At 39.5% G+C, this 16,780-nt stretch overlaps 1 protein-coding gene across 8 annotated transcripts in view; it reads right to left on the reverse strand.

Moving 5' to 3' along the window:
* ELAVL4 (ELAV like RNA binding protein 4) overlaps positions 1-16,780 on the reverse strand; it is an 83,217-nt gene that overhangs the window by 56,205 nt on the left and 10,232 nt on the right. Inside the window, exon 1 of one of the 8 annotated variants that reach the window (XM_037404683.1) lies at positions 9,880-10,081. The exons of 1 other annotated variant lie outside the window; for it this stretch is intronic. In XM_037404683.1, the coding sequence (XP_037260580.1) occupies positions 9,880-9,927 (48 nt within the window). In that variant the 5' untranslated portion in view covers positions 9,928-10,081. Of the gene's footprint in view, positions 1-5,604; positions 5,780-5,980; positions 6,266-6,777; positions 6,998-7,369; positions 7,403-9,251; positions 9,345-9,450; positions 9,583-9,879; positions 10,082-16,780 lie in introns of those variants that run through there. 6 more of the 8 variants (XM_037404680.1, XM_037404684.1, XM_037404687.1 and 3 more) reach the window with 6 other exon arrangements.

The following is a 16,780-nucleotide window of genomic DNA, read 5'->3' on the forward strand; positions in this document are numbered from 1 at the left end:
AAAGATGCGTAAGAGGAGGGAAAATAAGAAGGACAAGCTTCCTTCATCCCTCATGTTCCTACAAAAGCATTTCTACAGCACTCAACCTGGGAGTAAATACTTCGCAGTGCTCAGATAAAACAATCTGCTATTCCAGATAAGCGTGCATGCAATTACAGACCAAGACACAGGGCCCACGCACAGTGCAGTTACCTGCTCCAGCAGCAATCTTTTTGGTCTCTACATGGAGGGTCAGATGGGACATTCACACCAAACGTCCCTCTGGAAGCGAAAACCAGAGGGAGCTGTTTGGTTTTCCTTCCACAGCTCAGTGAACGCACCCAGGTACGCAGCAAAGTGGCTGGATCTGAAGGACTTAATGCTACTGGAATGGCTCCAGTGGCATTGCTGCCCTCCGCCAACACCAAAAATCACTTACGTGGACACAGACACATTACGTGTGGAAACTTCTCGAAGCACTGTGAATGGCAGAACCACCTCCCTTAGTCATTTGTGTTGGTTTTGAAACAAACATACATTACCGCACTGCCTCTACCTACAAGAGTTCTGAATGCTCAAAAGCCGTCAAACACACTACCATGCCGATTCCGAAAAATACTGGCATGTGGCTCCACACTGGGAAAAATACCAACCCACAATGTTTACGAGCTTTTATAACAATAAAAAAGTTTAATATTAAAACAATGAAATAAATGAAACCAAGTATTTCCCCCCCCCTCTGAATTCAGAGACATATAACTTCCTATCACAACAGCATCGCTGATGCAATTGCGTGTGCCTTAGCAACAAAGGCGTACTACAGAATTTTATATACATCATGACTCTAATGTCAAAGCCAGGCTTGTATTTTACTGTGCAACTAAACCATTTCCAGAGAGCATGCATAAAGATTTAGCCATTTTTTTAAATTAGTTTTTTTCTGAATATTCTGTCTTTTCACCTCACTTAATTAACGACTCCTAACTGGTTCGCAGCATTTCCTGACTTTTACAGATTTTCATCATTAAGGTGGAAGTCCTCACATAAGACACAGTCAATGGTAGAACAATAGGTAAGACAGGCTCTCAGCTTCCTCTCTACTTTTTGGGGCCCTAAAGAAGCAATAATGCATTAGGAGCTCCAAAACATTTAGGAAAAACATTGATTACAGTGACAGAAAATAAAGATCAACCTGATGCTGGTTCTATTAAACTAATTCTTAATGAATTTATGCAGGCAATGTAAATGCTACAAATAAAAATGTTAGGTAGTTGCAAAAATTAATTGCATTATTATTATCTCATCTGAAAGCATTTAGTTTCTAACACTGATGTTCCAGTGCTATTGCAAACCTGGATACTTAAGTAAGTAAACAACAAACAAAAGGTCTCATCTTCAATGCCCCAAGCTATCATCCAAAACTGGTTATAATTAAAGGTGTGAACAACAGAGTAACAAACCTGCAAAGTCAAGGTTCTGAGAAATTAATGGGCATCACACCACTGCACCAGTTCAAATTTATCACTCATTATCTCCCCGACTAGCACAGTGCTGTTTCACATATTAGTACCTCCTTCTCTTTCCTCCAAGCCTTTCCTGCCTTTTCTAGGCGGCTAATTTTAGACAATTACTGCCTCTGACACATTGAGACCTTTTCTCCCTCAAAGCTTTCTTCTTGCTGTAAAGCTAGTGACCTACAAAAGCTCCCCGCACCTAAAATAATTCCAGTATTTTAGAAAGTAAAGATTGATCATTTGAAGGGAAAAAGCAAGCAAGCGAACAGTCTTTACATCCATTTCTCCAACATCCTCACTTTAAATTATCTCAAATAGTTAAATGTACTCAAATGCAAAGGCAAAGGAGAGGTACAGGTCCCCATTAAATGCTATTTTTGTTAGGATTGAAGCTATTACACTTGTTGAGTTGAAACATTACCCTTCTCCTTGCAAAATTCTTTAGAAACCGAAAAATGCACCCTGCTTTTAAAGTTACTTGGAAGTCCTACGCTGCTGGTAACTGGACATTTACACAAACAACTGGAAAACATTACATTATGCAAACACTCTTTCCCTTCTCATACAAATCCTAGCATTTTCCTCAGTGTCCATTCAAACGAGAAGGGAAGATACACATGCATGAACACACACATAAAAATACATGCATACCCATCTCTTCCTCCGTCCTACTCTGAACGAAAAAAAAAAGAGCAAGCGAGGGAGAGGAGTGCAATGGGGGAGGGGTGACTTTCCATCACAGATTAGCAAATTCTGCAAAACCTGGCCTATCCTTTACAGAGGTACCATGCTTCTTAACATCGCCTCACTTGCAAAAGGACTGTTTGTGCCCACTTCTCCCCCAAAACCCCAATGACATTGAAAAAATACTGCATTGCAGTATTTGCCAGTGCATCAGAGTGTATCCAGTTAGCTGTCCCACAGACAAACAAATGTACATTTTAATGTGTCCAGGCATGCAAATGAGTTGTCTAGTGGACACAGATTGCCAAAACAGACAAGTGGATTTGTTGAGTTATCTGAATCTCTCCCCCTCTCGCTATAATATTCTCTGCTGCTGCCCATTTCTTGCCTGGGGTGTTTGCTGAAATTATTTTGAAAGTGCAAGTTCCCAAAGAAAACAACAAATTCCCCTGCTAGAATATGGGACACAATCATACTTCATTTCTTTTTAAAAACCTCGGGGTGTGGAGTGGCTCCAGGTTATGTACCAACAGTATGAATTACACACAGAAAATAACCTGCATTTAATTAGTACACTCCCAGCATACCAAGTAGGAAGGTTGAGGAAAAAAATTCACTGTAACCTAGAAGATATTATTTCAAAAAAATTAATACATTAAATATATGTAAGACTAATGCAACTGGATTTTCTTTCAATAGAGTCACAATATTTAAAAGGACCAAATAAAGATGATGAAGACTACTCCACACCCATTCAAATGGGATTTTTAAGTATACCCCTTCCAGCTCTTGTAACCATCCTTTGTCACAACAGCTCAGGCTCACTTTGAGAGAGCTCAAAACGGTAAAATTAATAAAGAGGAAGAAAGCGAAGGAGGCAACCAAGCTAGACACAGGGATGCCTCTCCACTGTTGACTAACATGGGAACTTGATTAGTAGAGTACATGGGGATACGATTTTAAACTGATGGCTGGTATTCACGTTGCATCAATATCCAATTGTAGTATCTCATCCCTTCTGACTAGTAGTTCACCAAGAGAACAATTTTTTAAAGAAACTATCATGTCTAAAGACAACTACATTTTCTCTACCTTTGTTTGAGCAGAAAGAGGTTTTAAGTTTTAACCTTTTAATATTTGTACCAATCTTAATTTAATTTCACTAACTTAATAGCTGTTTTTCTATATGGGGATATACAATGCGATCTTTTACATGCAAAAAGAAAAATGTCATTTATGTACATGCAGGCTGTATTCATTAATAAAATCTTAAAACAAAGAAAAGAGAAAGATTGGGGCAGGAACACGTGCACCATAAAACAAGGGTTACATTATTTTTAAGTCTTTGTAGAAACACCAAATTGAACAGAAAATGAAAATGTAACTACTAGCTGATGACTCTTAAAACAAACAATGCAGCTGTGTATAATAAAAGGCACCCTTATTTATTGTCATGGCTAAGTTAACAGATTTAGAACACTGTATCTCTGTTTTCAACAGAAGAAAAATTATTTTACTCTCACGTACAATTACAATGCATGTCAGAATACATCTCTGTGCACATGCACAGACTATAAAATATAAAATTTTTCACAGGCGCACACACACCCTTGAGATTCCTTGCCCCCCCAACATTGTAAAGCAGTGCAGTTGTCAGAGGGCCATTCAATTACTTCTTCACAGAAAGGACTGCAGCAGAAGCAATACTTAAAACAAAGCAAATTAAAAGGGGGATTTAATTTCTTTTTTATTCATATTTAAACTAAGCACTATCATTCCTGCTTCAATAAGCATTCCAAGTAACCCTGCACCAGAAAAAGGAAGAAAGTAAAAATATCCAAAAATCAGAAGACAGAAAGAAAGGCGTGTTCTATATTCTTGCTTTGCTTCTCCTTGTGCCTCCTGATGTGTGATAGATGAGTATTTTCTGGACAACCACATTTTTTGTATCTTTTACACTACCGTCTATCACTTTCTAGTCTACTACGCTTTTCTAACACTTCTAGCACCAATAGCTATTTCCCATTATTGTTTGCCACTACAATAAGAGACCATCGCAATTAGTGAAATATTCAGCTGTGGTTTAAAAAGTAAAGTTGCCACAAGGAGCCTGACAGTGGAAGTGGATATTGCTCCAGCAGATACATAATAAGACTGTGGCTAAAGGTGGGGCTGGAGACACAGAGAAGAATAATCTCATTATTTTTGTAAATTCTGCTCAGTGCATAAACCCTAGGATATGGTGAACTCCCCTGAACTGATTATTCTGCCATATAACCATCTGATTTTGTAAAAATACCAATATCACTTAACACAAAATCACTGCTTAGGGTAAATTCATTCTACCTACTGTTCTCATAGGGACATTTGCTGGAAAATTCTAAGAAATGATTTGCAGAAGCTATCAGCTGTGGGAGTTCACTATTATACCTCTGTCAACTTCATTCAATATAATTTACATTTTTTTTTATACTGCCTCACAGGATTCCTTGCAATTTTTTGCACGTACAATTTCACAGCAGGGAGGGGGAAGGAGAAAAAAAAGAAAGATAACCCTCTTTTGCAGAAGAGAAAGAACAGATGCTTAAAACCAGATTTCTAGAAATCACTGTAAGCCTGAGCCAGAAATGTAATTAACACCTATTTATAAAGAATAATTAAAGTTGTGACTGCCACAAAGAACAGCAGAGATAATCGAGGTAGCCCCTGCTTTTTTTTTTTTTTTAGATTTTTTTTTTTTTTTTTACACTGTTTGCAGTATTCCCACATGATTGCCACCTGCTCCCCCACTCAGCTTCCCCTATGCTCGTTTCCCCGGCAACCTTTCATTGGCTTTTCCTCCCAGCTATCGCTTTCAGTTCGGCTGCTCAGTCTAATCTTATTTGTTTTACACCCATCAAAACAAGCAGCTAGACAAAGACAATCCTGTAAGAATGGGAAAAGACCGTCGCTTTGTTTCCCCGTTATAATAAATATCCGCGGCAAAAGTCTGCAAAACGTTAAATTAAGGGAAGGGGGGACCCCCACACCCCCGCACCCCCCAGCATCCCATGGGGCTGGCAGGAGGGATGGGTATTGTGCGGGTTTGGTCCCAGCCCCCACCCCGGGTCGCCCCGCTCGGCACAGCCCAGAGTCCCCGGCAGTTGTATTTGATCATGCCATTTTGCACAATCTGTAAGGAAAGCACAAAAGAGGGGACGAGACGAGCACGTCCGGGCTCCTCTGCCAGGAGAATATAGTCTAAAAATAGAAATACTATTTTTCACATAAATGGCTTTGACTTCTCCTGGCATTTAAAAAAGCACAAAACAACACAGCTCCCCCCACCCCCCCAGCCCCCACCCCGACACAAAAAAAAACACACCCTTCCATCCACCCATCCATCCATCCATCCTCTACAGCACCGGCTCCATAGGAAACGCAATACCTGAATTTTAGAGGCGATTATTAGGTTTGTATTTAAGGCTGGTGTAATACAAACGGAGATTAAAAGGCATCATCGGCTGCCTGATCCGCCAGGCACATGCGGTACAATGACACCGTGACTGTCAGCAGAGACCATCCTCGCTCAACTGAAATGCAACGTTCAATGGAAACGCTGTGAAGTGCCATCACAGTTAGATACGTTAAATAGATATATAGATATATATACACACACAGGCAGACATATCCCACAAAAAAATAAACAAGGCTCTCTAATTTTATTTTATGACTCACAATCCGCCACCCCGAACAAAAGAAATTCACGAGGCACGCGAGAAGCGAGACAAAACCCCATGAGCAGGCTCTCCCCGTTCACTTACCATTTTCAAGCCATTCCACTCCATCTGTGATCACAAAGATGGACCCTTACAGCCCCTCACAGAGTCAAAAGCAAAAAGAGCGTTATGTAAAAGCTGACATTCCTTCTTACAGCGCTGCTGCCCAACGATGCAACAAAATCGACATATACTAGGCACTGCAACACATACAAGCCTCCTCCTCTTTTTATGAGGTCATGACAGGAAACTCTTTGAAATACAATATGCAGCATTTACTGAAGCTCATATAAATCACCCTCTTTTAAAATTACCATACCTATTGCGCAGTCCACCAAAAGAAAATTACCAATCTCTAGGCTTTCCCACCCCCCCTCCCCCCCCCCACCCCCCCCCCCCAGGATTTTGCTCTGCATTTGTATCTCCAAAATGTCAATGTGGAAATTAACTCCCCCCCCACCTCCACCACTTAAAAAAAAAAAAGCCTCTTCCTCCTTTTGCATTTCAGTTAGCCACGTACCAGCCTTGCATTAGAAATGAGCTTTTTTCTTTATTCTGAGAGAAATCGCAATTACCTTAAAATGACAAAGTACATCCTTTATTAAAGGATACGCACACATTAAATATGAAAGAGAGAGAGCGAGAGAGAGGGGGAGAGAGAAAGGGAGGGGGGAAAGGGAGAGATCATGTACAAACAAATCAGTAGCAGAAAACTAAATTCATGTGAAAACACAGACTGAGAATGATGCAGATTCGGGGAAAATCTGTATGTTAGCTTCTATATCTACCTCTATATATATATAAACCCGCTACAATCCGATTTTAAATCTACTAATACCTACCATAACCATTCTTAATGGCAAATATTGGGTCTTGAAAGGCTTCAACTCTTCTACAGATTTGCTAAGGTTTCAGGGAATTATTTTTATTATTATTTTTTAAAGATCCACAAAGCACAGTGCTAGACGTTTGTGCAGCGCGAATAATAATATTAATAATAATAAATTCTCTATTATTTTTTTTCTTTTTTTTAAAAATCAGGTACCGCTGTCCCCGTGCGGCAGCCCCCGGCGGCGGGCGGAGCGGCGCGGAGCCCTGCTGGAACTGGCTGCCGGCGTCTCCCCTTTACATCCATTTATGGGACCATCTGTCAGCGGCGGGCGGGCGCTGATTGGCCGCCGCCGCTCGGGGAGGCGTTGCGACATCAGGTGCTATTGAAATTAGCCGCTGCCAGATTGACAATGTTAATGATTTGGTGACCTCTACAACAACAGAGACCAGATTTCTGAACTGCTGCTTGTGTCTAGTAATTAAGGCCCGGTTGAAGAAACAACACGCATCCCTGTATTTTTAATTTTTTTAAAAAATATTTCTTTTTTTTTTTTTTAACCTCTTCCCACCCCACCGGCGCACTCGGCCGCAGCGATGTCATACCTCGGCCATGCTTCAGTGCCTACATCTTCTTACCTCCTGCACGCCCGGCTCCCAGGTCCGGCGTATTTTAACCACCTTATCTTTTTCGACAGTTGCTTTCCGGAGAAATGCATATTTAATGATCTGCCTCTAGGCTTAAAGGCACAACAAAAGCACTTCGACATGCATTTAAAGCTGCATTTATTTTCAGGTACTATTGATCTTAATAATCAACCCATCTCTCCTTCCTTCGGCCCTGTGAGTGTTGTTTGCCTTTTCTTTTTTTTTTTTTAAATACGTATTTTTAGAAGTGGATTTGATATTGCTGCCACTTGACGCTGTCTAAGGCACAGCAGACACCTATTTATCAGAGCACTCTCCCCGAATGACAGTAGTATTTCAGAATTATTTCACCACCTTGCTTCATTATTCTTCAGCTCTACAGGAGATAAAATGGCAAACTTTGGGCATTTAAAAGAATTTTTTTTTTTCCAGCCCTAGAGAGGAACGTGCTTAACTTAACAATGCACACTCATTAATCCTCCACTTGCTGCCACCAACAAACTAACAAAACTTCACTTCCAAACAACAATATTTAACCACCTCCCAAGCATGGCAAGTTAATTAAAAATTCTCACAAGTTCGGAAGCATTCCTTTATCTTACTTGAAGTTATTTTCCTAAAGCACATTTTGGCAAAAGTAACAAGGCATGGCATCCTGTAATTGCAACTAACCTTGAATTTATGTTCACATCCACCAAAATGACTGAGTATTACTCCATTAACATACGTACGAATCATTTAATTTTACCATTCACACATTTCTTTCAACAGTCAAGTATGTTTTTTAAAAATTCAGTATCATTGCAAGCATTTTTAAACCTGAGAGCTAAAAACAGAGAAAGCTAGGATGGGCCACGTTATAAGCTCACTTAGCTTTCCTGGAGAAAGATAACCTAGCTACAAACCACCAAAACCATTTTCAAAAATATGTAATCAGATAATCATTGTTCTAGAAGTTTTGTGGGTTTTTTCTTTTTTTTAGATGTATAAACATTCCCTCCAAACTACTAAGCTCTGAGCTGGCATTCTGTGCATTTTAAATTTCCTTAAACCACAGACACACTCAAACACACACACAGACTAAACACACCAGTAAAACATATGAAATACAGGGAGCATACAAAATCTAGCTACAATCAGACCAAGCAAAGAGAAAAATCACACTTAAAAGACATCATACAATCTATTTGTGGAATGAGCACTGAATTCAATTAAAATATGAACAATGTAAAAGGCTGCAGAGGATTTCTCTCACCATGCATCTTTTTGAGCACATTTGTAGCTTGGTCAAAACTAGTAAAGATTAAACTAGCTCCTAAGATAGATCTCCTAGCTCAAGTGATCTATTAGACTGAACACACAGGCATAAAAATGCTACACAGCTAGTATATTACCATACATTCTTGTGCAAATATACATTGAATATTAAAGTTAGATTTGTAATGCAAATTTTTACTCAAGGTCTCTTCAGGGGTTAACACCACCAAAGAAGGCATCCAGAAATTATTTTTAAGTCTTTCCAACTTCAGCCTACTTTGTTACTATAAATTCGTTATGAATATCAAAAGATTCAGCCATTTTTCTGAAACAACAATTGCACGCTGCCCCTCTGAAAAATTAGCTATCTTATCAGTCTTACAAAACCAGGTACCCTGCACACTGACCACTGTCCCCAAAAGCACCCCACACATGCAGTCTTTCCGAGGAACGCTAAAACAAATGCTCAAACACCCTCAGAGGCCTCTGTCTAAAGACAAAGGCAGAATCCTATTGTTGAAAAAGTCAACCTTATTCTCATGTTTCCAATAGTACTATTTATCTTTCAGGGTAAGGGACTGACCACCGCATCACGGTTGTGACATTTGTAAAGCATCAGATTCTCTATACAGTCTCTCCAGCATCAGCCAGCAAGCCCCTGAGCAAAGCATATTTTTAATGCAATCTTCCATCCCCACAAAAAGAAACTTGTCTTAAACAGCTAATCCAATATCAAAATGAAATCACAGGGTTGTTTCCCAGCCCCCCCTCCTTCTCCTTACCATAAATGAGCAGTTTCTTGACTCATTAATGACAGTTTCCCTTAAAAGAAGTGATCTCATATCACTGAGCCCCTCTCCACCACGCATACATCCCAAAGGTTGCGGGTATCTTAGCATCAGTAGCCGCTAGCAAGCTCTCTCATACAGAGCCCAGATGGACTATACCAGAAGCCAATTCAGCGTTAATAACTACCTACTCTGTGCAGTTTAGAAGCCTTACGTGGCATAATGTCCTAGGCAACAGCAGCCGATTGAAACCGCAAATAAAAGACAACCCAATTCTCAAAAGCATCAAAAGAAAAAAAACATAAATTGAAGAATGATTTTTTAAAAAATCTCTTACTTTCCTAAGATTAAACTGAATCCTTCACAAACATATGAAAAAGGAGAAAAAACAGATGCTGCCCAGAGAAAGTGACAAAATATTACCTCATTATTTAACAAAGCAGCATTAAGCGTCCTGCTGATTTCAAACATCTTGCCACAGATTTTGGTTAAGAGAAACAGAAAGAATCCTTTGCAAGCCCTCTGTCTGCAAAGGGTTCTTCAATTTTCTTGCGCACAACAGAATAGTCAATATGTTATTTCCCTAGAGTTCGCACATTAAAACATCTAGTCAGTAAGCTGAATTTTCCCCTTATCACACTGTAGACTCCTGTTATATGTACTGCTCTCTTTGCAAGATTAGCCTGCCCCAAACATGGCTGTTGTTTAAACTATTCTTTAAAGTAACAGTTCACTCCATAACCACCAGGTGGGCAGTGTACACAGATCCAAGTAACCATCTTAAAGATTTTTCTTGGAATAGCTGCCGGTTGCGATATACAGCATAAATGCCCCTATGCTTATCAAGCGGGAGGGAAAAAAAAAAAATTGCAGTTTTATGCCCTTTCCTCCCCAGAGGCAAGCCCACACACAAACCCCCTAAAAATCACTTAACTTTTACCACTGATTATGTTTTTTTTAAAGGGATCTTAAAATTTACACAGAAGCATTTCATTCGGCAAAAATGAACTAAAAGGTAAAATCCAATCAGTTCTGAGAACAAAGTGTAATTAAAAGGGAAAGCACGTCCATAGAAATGGTCTGTACTGCAGAAGAAACAAAATTAGCATTAAGTTCAGCACTACCATGTTCTTTCATGGAAGCACAAAATTCAGCACGTAAATAATTCACATGTGGGTAGAGTCTGTTAGAAAATATGAATTATACCTTCAAGCAAATTTGAAGACAACTTGATAAGATACTGCTATGACGTATTTTGGCTTCAATTCATTTATGAAGCCACTGTTGCACGCAACAGAGCACAAGACTAAAACAGACGGAAAGGATCCAGTTTTCAACTGCACCCAAGTCTCCAAAGTTATCAAACTGTCCCCATTCCTACATGTCTGTAAGCTATTTAAGTATTAGGTTTTTTGCGCTTTAAGGTCACATACCTCAAGGAATACTTGCATTACTATAAAAAAAAAAAGAATTCACACAACACTCTACAGCAGCACCCAGAGGCTTGAATGAGATTGGGATATTTGTGTTAGGTGCTGTACAAACACATCTGAAAAGTCATTTCATACTGAAGGATTTACAAACAACATTTACAAGATTGAAGCACAAAACAGAGGTGTGAGAAAGAACAATAAACAAAGAGCATCACATAATGTCTTTACCAGCTGGCATCAATTGCTGGAGAATTAAGACACCTCTGGCAACCACCTGTGCTAAAGCAGAACCCAAAAAGTTATTTAACAAGGTTAAAGAATAAATGCATTGTATGGACAAGGGCTTCTTCAGATTTATCACCTACAAAAGTACAATCACCTAATTCTTTCATTTATAGCAATCCTTGCTGAGTAAGTACATGCAGCGTAGTGATTTTCTTTGTTGGCCTTTAACTAATATTAAAGTGATGCAGTAATGACTTAACCTTCTTGAATATGTATTGAGTTTCAAGTCATCCCTTTTTATATGAGAAGAAAGGTTATTTGCATCGATTTCTGTTTGCATGAAATAAGCTTATTTTCTCATTCACCATATGCCTTGAACACTAATTAAAAGTGTCACTTTCTTCTAATGTAAAAACGTAATCATTTAGTAAATTAAGTATTCTTGGCTTTTCGGTCTTTATGATAATCTATTTAAGGACTTTTTATTTCCAGGTAACTTCAGTGCTTTGATCACCACACACTCCTCTGACTTTAATAAAGAGAAATGTTTTATGAGTACACTTTTTTTTTTCAAAATAGAAAGAAAGAATCTGGAAGTGCATCTTTAAGGACCCACACTTCTCTTACCCTGAGGCAAATCCATCCAATCAATATGAAGCCATTCACATGCCACCATCTGCCAAGCTGTAGAGCAATGTGACTGGAACAGACCTCTTATAAAGCAGCAGTGGTCTCATTTTCAGTCTATTAGGGAAGCGCCAGAGCTCTCATGTGCAAGGACACAAAACTAACTCAAACCTTCTCACACCAGTTTCTCTGTGCACTGCTGCAGAACTCCTGTAATTTTTGCTGCTTGAGTTTTCACGCTAATCAAAGCAAGAGGGAGGAGAAAATGACAAGTAACAGCCCTATTTCACTGCAGTACAAAATAAAGAACTCAGTTTAATTCTATCCTAATATGATTATAGTAAACCATTTAAATGCTGCTGCCTGTGAACTACAACCTGGCATTTTCCATAACCTCATTTTCCACTCTTCCCGAGGACTAAACATTTACACCTAGAACTGTATTATTCATTTCTAAGACATTCCTATCAAAGTTAATATTTAATTCTGATCAAAGAGTATTTTGTTGTTTGACAGATGGGAGGGTGCAGGTGGATGATGAACAAAGGAGATGCATGCAAGAGAGTTAAGAGATGGATTTGAACTACAAAGTGATTTAATAGAAGGCAATGGGCTGGGAGAGGACATTACACAATGCAAGCACTAGGGTTTGCCCTATGCAGTAATTCAAGAACCTCTGCAGAAACAGCCTCCAGTTCAAGATACCACATCAACACTACCTTTAACAACACTTAGCTTACACACAGCCTTTTCATCACCTGATCTCATAATAATTTAAAATAACCTCTACATTCTATACCACCAGCAAATTCACTGCATTACTAACTAAAACAGAGCAACAGAAAGGAACATGAAGGGGTGCAAGCCCCTAATGAATGTACACAGAGAGAAGAAATGAAATATTTTAACCATCCATGAAGTAACAAGCAAATGTGAAAAGCTAAATGTGCAATTCAGAGGTGGTGAAAGTCAAACTCAGGTGAAAAAGCTACAGCCAAATTGTTCGTTGCACTTAACCCAAAGTCAGACTTCAGGAAGAAACAACAACAGAAAATCAGTCCCATTAAGCAGACTGCCCTTCCCTGTATGTGTGTGCAGGAGACAGGATGGACCAGGGGAGGGAAAAACAATGGCTGGACAGGTTATTTACCTATTACAGTAAGGTTTTTTCCCCTCCTGTTGTTTGAACAGTTTACAATCAAGTGTATATATAAACAACAACATAGTTTATTTGGCTACTGAATAGTTTAAAAAACAGCCAGCAAAGTACACACCCTACCAACTGCCCTGTGGAAATTACGCAGGAGTGGGTGACTGTGACTGTTAGCACTGCATGACACTGAAAATCTTCCTCAGGAAACTGCTCTTTAAGGTTAGTGAATTCATGTATTTGAGGAAAAGAAGTCAGATTAAGTTTTCACTACAAAAATATGTAAGTCATGATACTCAAACACTACCCACAAGAAAAAAAAAGGCAAGACTGAAATACCATACACTTTTTGAGGAATTAGTAGGTGAAAAAGATGACTGACATGGTTTGGAGCTTTTTAGTTTCTTTTATTTTATGATCTTCTTGGCAACGCAGGGACCCTGCCCCTGCCTCCTCTTCTGCCCCTGCTGTGGACCCCACTGACAAGCTGTACAAGTACATTGCATCAGCAGCAGAGCTATCTGGTGCACTGAGATTCTTCTTGATGCTGGGGAGATTAATATGCCACGGATCTACCTGGAAACACTATCACCTTTTTGACTGTGCCCAGGAAAAAAAAATATTAAAAAAATCAAACTAGTAGATCTAGCTCCTTAAAGAGGTCTGGAATGGAAAGACGCTAGATGCAAAACCAGATAAAAAATTCCTCCTATATACTTGCAACCCTTAATGAGGAATTTAGATACATGAAGCTTAAGAAAGTAATCACAGTTCCCACAGAAATAACACTTCAGCTGCTTTTGCACAAATACACCATTTAATGTTGCTTGCCCACTTTCTCTTTCATGCCTTATGAGATGTGCAATTTGGATGCTGCATAGCTGCTCTAAGTACCACACACCAATTTTCCAAAGATGTGTATTTGCAAATCCCACTGTGGATACTTATGCTTGAATGCTGGGAGACTGGAAAAAAATTCTCCAGGGCACACCAGAACACAGAGGTTACAAAATGAATAGATGTAAATAGCTCTGATGGTGAGAGAAGTCTCAAGTGATAGGAACCACATCCTCATTTTCCAAACTGTGCCCAGAAAGCTGGGTATCTACACAGATTTAGGCACGCATGTATGTCAGTGAATCACAGGAAGCTTTTGCTGAGGTTAATGTCAGGGTACACACCTACCAGGGATGTGGGTCAACATCTCTGCTACAATGCAGGAAGGGTTTGGAGAAGATGATTCAGCACCTTCCCAGAATGTCCGAAGGCCCGTGATGTCCTTGGCACCTTAGCTCCTTGCTCCTCTTCTGTCTCCTAACTAACGTTTTGCAAAACACAGCATCCACTCAGTCACACAGTACATCTTGTCTGGCCAATTTTCAATCCATTTTAAAGAACCCACAGTCAGGGCTGGAAGAGTGAAAAGCAAACGGCAGTATACACTAGGTAAACATGTTAATACAGCAGTAAGAGATACCAGCAATTCTTTTCTCCCTTCCCAGTTCTCTTACTTTTGGCTCAGGAATATATATTTCAGTGCTTTCAGTTCCCTGATTTTGTTTTCTTCCATTTAAATTTAGAGATGTTAAAACTTAGATTAAACATCAGACACCCTAAATTCTACAGCTTGCTTTCCCATCACTACAAGCAGGATTCAACCCTACATACAGACAAAGAGTTAAAATGTTTCTGCATTGCTATTTTGTATAATGCAGTTAGTAAAGTTTCAACTGAGCACAAATGAAGACTTCTCAAAGATTTATGACTGCATTTTTAAAATGTATTTACTTGTAAATAATGAAAGGACCTAGACACTGAAGAACTCTAGACTTACCAGGGAGATTTACATGAGATCAGCCATTTTTAATGTGCCTATGTATGAGCACAAAAACCCTCATAAAAAATGTGAACAGGGTCTTTCAACAAGCATTGCCTAATTTTAGGAAAGTTGATGCATTCACTTTAAACTAATCTGTAATACAGTGTGCTATACACCTTGCACTCAGGCCAAATAATATCAATAACAAGAACAAAGATAAAAACCTGAAAGGGGGATTAATGTGCTGATGTTTCCAAGCTTTGAGACAGCGATCAGAAAAAGATCTGGGGAAGAGTATGAGGTGGCTGGATCAGAAGAGAGGTACAGCAGGAATCAAAACAGACCTACAAACAGCATGCAGAAGGGTTATGTCTCCTGCAACTTTGCAATTACACAGGAAGGATACAGAACCAGGGAAGATACCAAAGAGAATAAAGACAACAAAAAGTATCAAAAGCTATTAATTATCCAATTACTTCTTGTTAGAACCTCTGGCACTTACAGTATTTTAGTAAGAGTAGGCAGAATGCAAGTAAGTATTACAATTTCATATATAAACCCCCCTCATAATCACATCTGGGCAAACCCTATAATGGAACCTATCCCCAAACCCAGGGTGCTTAAAAGGAGAAAGTTTAAAACTGCTTAACTGAATAAATCAAGCTTGCCTCATGCTCTGAAGTTTACACTTGTATTTGCAAGTCTCAGGGCTTGTGAAAAGCTTCCCATGTACATAATTTTATTCTACTCCTTGAGAAAAAAAGTTAAATAAGCTGCACCAATAAGGTACCCCAAAACTCAGTGATAAACGGCTCCCTCATGAACATGGCTCACACAACTCTCTAGTGCCTAATTCAAATTACAGAAGTGACAATTTTATAACCGTAAGGAGAACAAAAGGTAAAATACAGAGAGGGTAGAAGTTAGAAAAAACCTGCATAGACACAGCATTTAAGAAAGAACCAATGCGAACTCTGAACTCTCCTTACTGACACACAAGTAGGAATGTTCTAAAGAAAGGCAACTAAATAAATTAGTCACCTGTGGCTCCTCTTTTTGCTCTCTACAGTTCACAGAGCTAGTGTCTTAGAATCTGGACGACCCCTGTCAGGAAGCCCTAAGGTTTTCCTGCCCAGATCTCACACATTTCCATATGCATTTATGGTTTTCTTCAAAATCTTCTTTGCAAAGTGTCAGATACATCTTAGCAGATGATTTTTAGCTTCCTTTAAAATAGGGCAGATGAAGAACAATGGGTATTTTTAGCACCTTCTAAAAAAGGAAACCCATTCAAAAATATGTTCAGCAGCTACAAAAATTGTTTGAAGCCTAACCTTCCTAATAAATATCTTCGGTTACAATTACTAAGCAATGCATATTTGGTGCTTGGGTTCCAAGGGATCTATCTGTACAGATGAGCTGGAGAAGTTGGTAGGTTAGCACCCAAGACAATTTACTTCTGTTCTGAACTGCCTCTTCCACAGCCACATGCTGTTAAGTTTTCCTCACTACTTCAGACCAACTTTTAACTCAATAGGCAGGAAAGAGAGGTGAAGCAGTAGCCAGGCTGCTTTTGTTTTTACCAGTCTGTGGACAAAACCCATACATGACAGGGTGAGCTCTACCAGTCCAGGGGTAGCATGGATGAATTTACCTCACCTAAGATTATACATGTGCAGGGGAGCTCATCTCTCCAAACCCCCTTGCACAAGCAATTATGAGAAATGGTCACTTCCAAGGCACAATTCATCTGTTTTGCTCTAGAAACCTCTTCTGGAGTAAGATGAATCATGGTCTTGACTTCACTGGCTGTGTGTTAAGCAGATCTCCAGCAATGACCAATGGAGCCTAGCTCAGGTAGGAAGTCCACCTTCGGTCAGACCAGTCCTACCACAGGTTGACCACGTGTCCAAGGCAGATGGTCTCCAGTTGACGCTCACCTAGATGCAAGTAAGTTTACCTGAATTTTGGCAGCTCTTATCACCACAGTGTAATCTTTTCTGTAACTCAGCATAGCCATTCTTAAGTACAAGTAGTGATTCAAAGAAGGCAAGCTCCAGACAGTCCAGG

The sequence above is a fragment of the Falco rusticolus genome, chromosome 11 (genome assembly GCF_015220075.1).
Source record: "Falco rusticolus isolate bFalRus1 chromosome 11, bFalRus1.pri, whole genome shotgun sequence".
Classification (NCBI taxonomy): domain Eukaryota; kingdom Metazoa; phylum Chordata; class Aves; order Falconiformes; family Falconidae; genus Falco; species Falco rusticolus.